Consider the following 8,991-nt stretch of genomic DNA (forward strand, 5'->3'; position numbering starts at 1 on the left):
TAAAGAGATAATACTTGTTCATAAATTATACTGACAACTCCATCACTACCACCATCATTAGTGGAATTAGTGTTTGCAGCAAATGACTTAGACTTTTTAAAAGTAAAATTTATCAAAGAATAGTAACTTCTAGTTATTTTCTTTAGAAATCAAAGCATCCCTCCACCTCCACCCGGCCAAAAGTAAAGGTTAACTGTGCTCTCTGAAACACTTATTCCATGTGCTTGATAAACTAAGAACGGTGAGGTCTAAGGTGGAACTCAAGTCTCTCAAGCAATGTATGTTCTTCCCAGTTAATTCCATTTAGCCCTTGGGACCCTAATATAATACAAAGTTTAGTCCTCACACACAGACTTCAGCCTTCCCTTAACCTAAAAGGCATACACGTAACGCAATTCATAGAGTGGAGTAAAGCAGGGTGACATTAGCGGGCAATGATGGATGACATGACAAATGAACTCGAGTCAAGTCAGATTTGTACGCCCTAAGAAGGAGAGACTGAGGTGGAGCTGGAAACTATTTTCTGGCCTTCTCCCCGAGTGCTGCCCCTGGGGAAGGAACAGGATCCTGCAAGCCCGGGATCAACAGAGCCTTGGACGCCCGAGGTGCAGGGGTGGGAAGAAAGCAGTGGGCTGCTTTTTCAAGGTATGGGAGAGATGCGGGTTTGGTACGGTGGGATTTCACCCGGGAGAGAACTTCCTGACCCCCTGAAGAGGGTGGCAGGACCGTCCCGGCAGCAGCGGGGGCGACCTCCGCTTCTTTCTCACAGTCCTACATCTTTGTGTGTGGAATGTGCAAGGGGCCCTCCAGCCCAGATCAGGAAGTCCGCCCGCCACCCCCTCGCTCCACCCGGGCTCCCCAGGGCCGGGACGCCCAAGCCCCTCTACAGCACGTCGAGGACCTGGAGGTGAGCGCGGAGACCAAAGCATCTTCGTGCGGGTCACCGCCTCCGCTGCATCCGCCCCTCACCAGGTCTTTGTCCCGCCGGAGCCCGGGGTCTCTCCCCGGTTCTCTTGTGGAACCCCCGTCCTGGAGGCCTCGGGGCCCAGGGTCGCCCCGGCTTTTTCGGTCAGAGGCGCGCTGGGACTCGGACACTTACCGTACACCCAGACGAGGAAGAGCCAGACCAACGCAGACCTCCACCGCGGGGACTCTTTTGTGCTCCAGCGACGGGCCATAACCACGGCAGATAGAGGGAGCGAGATGGAGGAGCAGGAGGAGGAGCTGGGGCCAGACGCCGCCGCCGAGCCCCCGGCGGCTCCCTGCACTCTCCGCGGCGGCGGCGTGGGGGGACGGGGGCACGGGAGGGGCCGCCGCCGCCCGCGCGCCCTCCCTGCGGCCAGCCCTCGGCAGCTCACTAGCTCCCACCCGGGGCGCTCTCCCGGGGCAGCGCAGGCCACGCGCGTGCGGGCGCGAGGCGAGGGGGCGGCGGAAGCGGACTCGGGCCCCGCGCCGCACCAGCCCCCCGGCGCCGCCAGCCGCCAGACAGCGCGCGAGCCGGCACGGCGCTCATCCGTGCGATCGGCAGTCCCCTGGTCCGCCTGCCTTGGTTCCCGCCCCGCGCTCCGCCGGACCTGCCGAGTTTCGGGGCCAGGCTCCCCGCACCGGAGCCGGGGAGAAAGGCAGCGCCAATCGATGCGCGAGCGCGCGAACGGCACCCGCTGGATTCCCCTGCGGGCCGGTTGGGGGCGGATCGGGAGGCTGGGGGTGGCGGTGGGTGCGCCGAGTGGGTGGTCTGAGGCCGGGAGCGTGGAGTTCCCTCTCCCCTGCCCCTACCTGCCTCCGCTTAATCCCGGCGCGGAAATCGGGGTGAGTGGGCGCCAGTTCGAGCGGCCGAGGCGGCGAGGGTCAGCGGAGCGCGTACCGGGGCTCCGGCGCACTCCAGGTGCCCGGGCTGCGCCGGGCCGGGCGCAGTGGGGGGCTCCTCCTGTCCGGGTGGGAGCCGCGGGAAGCGGCCTGACAGCGCGGGGCTGCAGCGAGTGGCCGTGCCCGGCCGGAGCCGACCTTGGGGGTCGAGAAGTGGAGTATGCGAGGGGTGAGGGCGGTTGGCGGTTCCTTCAGCACTCCCGAATTTCCCTAAACGCCTTCCCCCATCCCAGCTAGTGTGACCCATCCTTCTTTCCCTTGGATACCCGTAGCACCTTTTAAACACGTTTGTAGTGGCACTGGTGTGTCAGATCTTCCGCCGTTTATTTTTAGTGTTTGTCTGCAAGTCTTTTCTTCCCTGCTGGGCTGGCTTACTTACCATTGGCCTTTACACTCTCTCCCGGTTATTCATTGAAGACCTTTTAATACCCTATGCTGTCCTATTGACATAGGTTATCGCCATTTAATCCCTGACAACTGTGTGAGATAAATATTATCCACATTTTATAATAAGAAAATAACACTCAGGTTAAATTACCCCAAGTGATAAGTAAATAGTTTAAAACAATTTTTCTCATTCCAAATTCAAGGCTGCTTCCTCTATAACAGCATATTCAGTAGCACAATGCTTAGCGCATAGCAGGTAAATAATAAATTTTAAGACATACTTTTATGAAGCTACATTTAGGCTTTCCCTCTATTCCCTACAGATTTGTCCCCTTTAAGATTTTTATTTCAGGAAATGATATTCCAAAAAGATTTTTAAAAATTGGAAATAAATAATCGGAAACTGCAAAAACATTTTTCACTCTTGTTGAAAAAAAGCAGCTTCAGTGTTTTTCCTTAACCAACTTGCAGTTGTTTTTCCTAGTTTTAGGATTCTAAACTCTACTTATTTGTTTCTTAAGATGTTGTCCTAGAAATTGTGGTGACACGACGGCTGTGTTTAGGACACGCCACAAACAAAATGAAGAGGCACTGTGGATTGCATCTTTCCCTCTCTGCTTTTTGTTAATTCAAGGAACCTTATCCCCAAGAGAAGACAGTGTCCTCATCAGTCTCTTGACAGATGTATTTATCCTCTCCCACTCCAACACTTCCTCATCCACCCACAGCTGTCTTCTGGGGCTTACCGAGTTCTCAAATTCTTTGTTCTCAATGTCCCTTTAAATACACTTAAAACTCAGTGAGGACTCCAAAGAGCTCTGGTTTATGTGGATCATGTGTATTGATATTTACCATTTAGAAATAAGATAAAAAATTTAAATATTTGTAAATTCATTTAAAATTAAAAATTCATTACAAGATATTTTTACCAATAGTAATAATAATAATAGAAGTGTGGCATTGTTTCCATCTTTGTAAATCTCCTTAATGTCTGGCTTAGTAGAAGACAGCTGGGTTCTTTTCTTTTCTTTTTTTTTAAAATTTTGTTATCATTAACATACAATTACATGAGCAACATTGTGGTTACTAGATTCCCCCCATTATCAAGTCCCCACCACATACCCCATTATAGTCACTGTCCATCAGCGTAGTAAGATGCTATAGAATCACTACTTGTTTTCTTTGTGCTATACTGCCTTCCCTGTGCCACCCCCCCACATTATGTGTGCTAATCATAATGCCCCTTTTTCCCCTTATCCCTCCTTTCCCAACCATCCTCCCCAGTCCCTTTCCCTTTGGTAACTGTTAGTCCATTCTTGGGTTCTGTGAGTCTGCTGCTGTTTTGTTCCTTCAGTTTTTTCTTTGTTCTGATACTCCACAGATGAGTGAAATAATTTGGTACTTGTCTTTCCCTCCTGGCTTATTTCACTGAGTATAATACCCAATAGCTCCATCCAGTTGTTGCAAATGGTAGGATTTGTTTTCTTCTTATGGCTGAATAATACTCCATTGTGTATATGTACCACGTCTTCTTTATCCATTCATCTGATGGATAAAGGTTGCTTTATGGACACTTAGGTTGCTTCCATTTCTTGGCTATTGTAAATAGTGGATAGCTGGATTCTTATATCTGCTTCTTTATCCAATCTTTTACAATATGTTGTTTTTGTCAAAGTATATGAAGACAATCCAGCCTCACACAGATAAATAATTGGCAAAGGGAGGGCCTCATAAACCTCCCCAAAGTCCTCAGATAAATCTTTGAGAACTGTTGATCTAGGTGTCTGTCTTACTGGTTCATTTGTTTTGAACCAGTACAAACCTTAGGTTCAAAACTTAAGTGCTTTGTTTCTGGTTGGAAGAATCTAATAAATATTCATTCTAAGTTATTTGCAGCTGAATGTGTCAATGCTCACCAGCCAATAATGTTTATGTTTCATGAGGGAACAGTTGTATTTGTATAAAATATAATTCTAATAAAATATCAAACATTGATAAGCAGCATGACACAGAATAGGTATTCAATATTACCCTTTTTTTTAAACCTGTTTACCTGGATCTCTAGATATCTACTTCTGGGCTGATGCATCAAATAACTCATATATGAGAAAGCACTTAGAAATCTATAAAAACTGTATAAAGTGGTTAGTATTGCTAACAGTTGTACTGCTAATTTAAGTTGACCAATGTTCTGATCTGCACCCTATAAAGCATAAAGTATGCTCCTGAGACTAGAATGGTAAAATTAATCTGGGTTCCTGAATCCATAGATAGGCTTCAAGGAGTCTCATAAATCTTCTGAAATTATAGGAAAATTTTGTGTTCATGTGTTTCTATAGGCAGAAGTTTTATTTTCAGCAGATTCTTGAAGAGCTGTGTCAATAATTTTTAAAAAAATGTTTAAGAAAAATTGAATGAGACGATTATTTGAGTTGCTTCCTTTTCCAAATGGTTCCCAGACTCCTCAAATACATACATTTGGGAGTGGAGAAATACATGAACTGTTTCTTTTTCCCTTGACAAATTCAGGATAGGGCGACAATTCTTTTCTTCATGGAGACATGCCCATAAATAGTCCTTTTGTTTTTATTTTATACTTCCTTTTCCTCCTCATTTCATTATTACCATATATAATGGTTTAATTTCTTACTCTTGTCACCAATAAAAATTCATTTCTTCCTGGTGCAGACTCTGTTCCACTTAGCAGCGCTTGAGAATTTCATCAACACTGTGAGGTTAAACTGGAAATTTAAAGCCACCCTGAGCATCCTATTTTATTAGAGAACTGATGATAGTGTGTTTTTATGTGTCATACTGAGAAGCAAAGCTAAATCTTTTAGCTCCCCCTCAAAGGAATATTATGTTTAAAAAGAAAAACAAACTTGATAAGCCCATACAAATAACTAAAAGGGAAAGAAAATTTTTTTTTAAGATTGAAAGTAAATGAGTTTTTACAAGCAAATTGTAATTTCCATTGGAGTTGAATAATACAGGGTAGCAAATGAGATCTAGCAATATAGGCAACTTCTATACCCATACTCTAGTACATTTATTATAGTTATTATTTATTATGCTTTGTGCTCTGACAGCATACCCAGCATTGTACCAAACAGAGAAGTAATTCTGGCTCTAAATTAAATGGCCCCAATCCACATAGATTTAGTTTGGCCCTCATAAACTAAGCTTCTTAATTGCAAAACCCTTCCACAAAGCTTGCATGGATTTAAAGTGCTAATAACATGTATGTATTATAGACATATGAAACAGTTGCCTCCAGCAAGAGAAGAGGAAGGAAGATGGGAATGACTACAGACACTGGTATTCATAGAGATACTCAGCGTTTCTGTGGTTTAACTGCTAGGTTTCAAAGTTCACGTAGCTGTGTTTTTTAAATTCTTCATATGATTGATTGAGGATATGAACTGGAAATACTCATAGGATGGACTCTTACCCCATATGAGCCCATCAGAAGTGAATTTGACAACTGTCATTGCAACCCAATGGGTCTTCATAGGGAAATACTGCTAATTTCAGCCACGTATAACTTACTTGTTCATACTCTTGCCAAGATCAAAAAGAATTTGAGGTTTGCCAGTGTATTTGGCAATACCATAGGCTATAGTTATTCAAAATATCAGCCTTAAGAATTTGACAGGGCTGAGCTTGGCCTAAGTAGTTAGCCTTGGTCAAGTAACTTAAGCTTTTGTACCTTATATTCCCACCTACAAAATGGGAAAAAGGGAGGACCTCATTAAATCATCTACATGCCTTAAATGATATTATAATTGCAGATACATAGTGAGTGCTTATAATATGCTACACATTTAGTCATCGAACACCCTATGAGGCTGATACTGTAATTATCCCCATTTTTCAAATGAGCACTAAGGCACAGGGAGGTTTGGTAACTTTCTCAAGATCACACAGATAGTAAGTGGTTAGAACTTAAACTCAGGCGGTCTTATTCCAGAGTATGCACTCCTAATCATTCTACCATGTTGTATGTAAAGTAATGCAATGCTAGGCACTTAGGAGGTACTCAGTAAACACATAATTATTATTAAATACATAAATGACATAAGCAAAATAGTCCTTACACTCTAATATTATGCAATTTAAAATTATATATAATAATTTTCTGTCTTTTATTTCTTGGAGATAACTGATACTACCTTCAGTTTGTTTTAATTTAGACTGAACCTCTTTAGATTTCTTTTTAAAAAGAAGTCATTTTTAAAGTTTTATTTTCTTGAATTTGAAAAATGCCAAGTGAGTATCAGTCAGGTAAAGCATAAGTCTGGCTTTTTGATGCTTGTACTAACTTATAGTCATTATTTATAGTTTCCTTTGAAGATCAGAGAACCTCAGGTTGCTTATTGCCCTAATCTTCAGAAAAGATCTATGACAGAATTTTCTGATCCCAAAGAATATATCAAATCATATGAAACTGCTCAGTTATCAAGCCATGAAAACAGAGGTCATTTCTACTAAAGAATAGATTACTCTAGCTTCATCATGAAAAGAATATTCCCCTTGGAAATACCCAGGCGGGTTTGCATTTTGAATATGTACTAGCTGTGATGGAAGAGAACAGTCTAATCCCTTCGATTCCCATAGTCCACTGCCTCAATGCACAGCAGGGGATGTGAAAGAAAAAGCATTTTAATATAAAAATTTTATTCTCATACTCAATAAAATGAATTAAGTAACTTAAAGAAAGTCAAGCACTTCAGAATATTGTGTCAGGTGGTTCTCATCTGACACAATACACCACAGTCACCACAGCTTTGTTCCATGTTATTACTTGCTCTTCTTCAATACAGACACTCTTGAGATGGAAACCTCAATTTATAAATACTCACAAGTACAAAATTTCATAGAATACTTTTAGACCTTTAAATGCATGACTTGAGGGTAATTAATGGCAATTAGCAGGTAGAGACCCAGTTCTTTGGAGGCTGCTTCAGTAGGCCAATGAATGAGCAACAGGACACTGTCCCAGAGCAGCTGCTGACTGCCTGTCTGGATTAGAGTCCAGCTCTAATCTAAGCAAACAAGGTTAGCTCTAACCTGCCAGACTCCAGGCACCAGGATGTGTGGGAATGAGGCTTCTCAGGCCATTTTGTCCTTTTTTTCATTGCCTCACACAGGGAGAGCAGAGAGTCAGGCTGTCTACCACACACATTTATTTTTTCCCCTCTTCCTTCCTCTCATCCTATTCAGTGCATTATGTCTTCCAAAAAGTCTGTTGTCAGTGTTGTCTACCCTCATCAGAACAGTTAACTTATCCCCTCAGGAGACTCCTTGTGCAGGTTTCAGATCTGTTCTGGCAAGCTACTTCATGGGTGTCCCTTATCAACTCAGAAAAAGCATATTAAGAATCGAGAAGAGGACCAATCTCTGCAAATAGGTGCTCTAAATTCAGTAATCCCATCTATGGCCTGTGGATTGGCATACCTACTAACCTTAACAGTAGAACTGGCACCCTCAGATTCTCCCACCTTCCTGGTCGGCGGTGGGTAAAGAGAGAGAGAGAAAGCTCCATCAAGAGAGGGCCTCTTGTCTTCACTACTGCATCCCCAGCACCTAGAAGAGGGCCTGTCTCCCAGCAGATGCTTAGTAAACTGGTTGAGTGAGTGAGTAAGGGAGTTAGGGAATGAAGTAGATCCCTGGGGCAAAAGGAGAAGCAGAGCTGTGTGTCAGGCAATGCAGAGAGGACCTAGTCTTGTTCTGACGTCAGTGCCCAGGTAGCCTGCAGAGGAGGCTGCTTGTCTTGGAGCCTAGGCACAAATGGAGTGAGCCATCTTCAAAAGGTAATAAACCTCACTGCAGGATGAGGCCCATGTAACCTTGCTTGCTGCTATCAAAATACTACTTAATGAGGTTTTTAAAAAAAGATTCTGGTGTTGAAGCCATAGCTTTCTTTTCCTGATATATATGTATATATATTTTATTGAAGTATAGTTGATATACAGTGTTACATAGGTGGGGAGAAGAGGACAGAGAAAACGATGAGAACAACTCTGAGCCAGCACATTCAGGTAGAGCAGTCTAATAGGCACTTGGATATACTGTATCTATCAGAGGAGAAAATTGGGCTAAAGAAAGAAAACTACTGGCATCAATAAGATTACTTTTGGAGCAGGAGAATTTTCCCTTAGAGAATATGAAAAGCATCAGTATTTCAGGGAGTAGAAATAATTGGAGAAGAGGAACCAACAATAAGAGAGTGAAAAGAAATGGCCCGCAAGTAGGAGGAAATGCAGAAGAGCCTGGTTTTACAGAAACACGTACACGGAATTTTAAGAAGAAAGGAGAGATAAAGAGTATCAGTACCAAAGACTGCGCAGGTAATGAGAGGTCAAGATGTGAAGGGAGCTGACAGGATTGGCTACAAGGAAGTCTAATGTACTAATCTGAAGGCTTCTCCGGATACCTGTTGGGCCTTTAATTTAGATCAGCACTGAATTCTTGGTGATCTGTATATTCATTTCTTATTTCATCAAGCCTTTTCTCATTTTTCCCCCTTAGCCTATTGTGTCACAACATCATCCACTTTGAATTTAAACTTAAGAATTTCTAAGTTCAGTGTGGACCCTGTACATGACATTGAAGTACATAATTAATCTTCATTATCCAACATTTTCTTTTTAAATTATTTTCCTCTTCCCAGTGTTGCTTACATGCTCTTCCTCTGATGACATGCTCATGTTTGCTCACCCTTACCTTTCCTGTATC

The 8,991-nt window shown here is 43.3% G+C and overlaps 1 protein-coding gene across 2 annotated transcripts in view; it reads right to left on the reverse strand.

Annotated features, from left to right (window-relative positions):
- The window catches only part of LRP12 (LDL receptor related protein 12), a 79,453-nt gene extending 78,141 nt beyond the window's left edge, over nucleotides 1–1,312 (reverse strand). For both annotated transcript variants that reach the window (XM_036995735.2, XM_036995734.2), the window contains exon 1: nucleotides 1,100–1,312. In XM_036995735.2, the coding sequence (XP_036851630.2) occupies nucleotides 1,100–1,178 (79 nt within the window). In that variant the 5' untranslated portion in view covers nucleotides 1,179–1,312. The remainder of the gene's footprint in view (nucleotides 1–1,099) is intronic.
- Nucleotides 1,313–8,991: the final 7,679 nt, after the last annotated feature.

This window comes from Manis javanica, chromosome 2, assembly GCF_040802235.1.
Source record: "Manis javanica isolate MJ-LG chromosome 2, MJ_LKY, whole genome shotgun sequence".
NCBI classification, from domain to species: domain Eukaryota; kingdom Metazoa; phylum Chordata; class Mammalia; order Pholidota; family Manidae; genus Manis; species Manis javanica.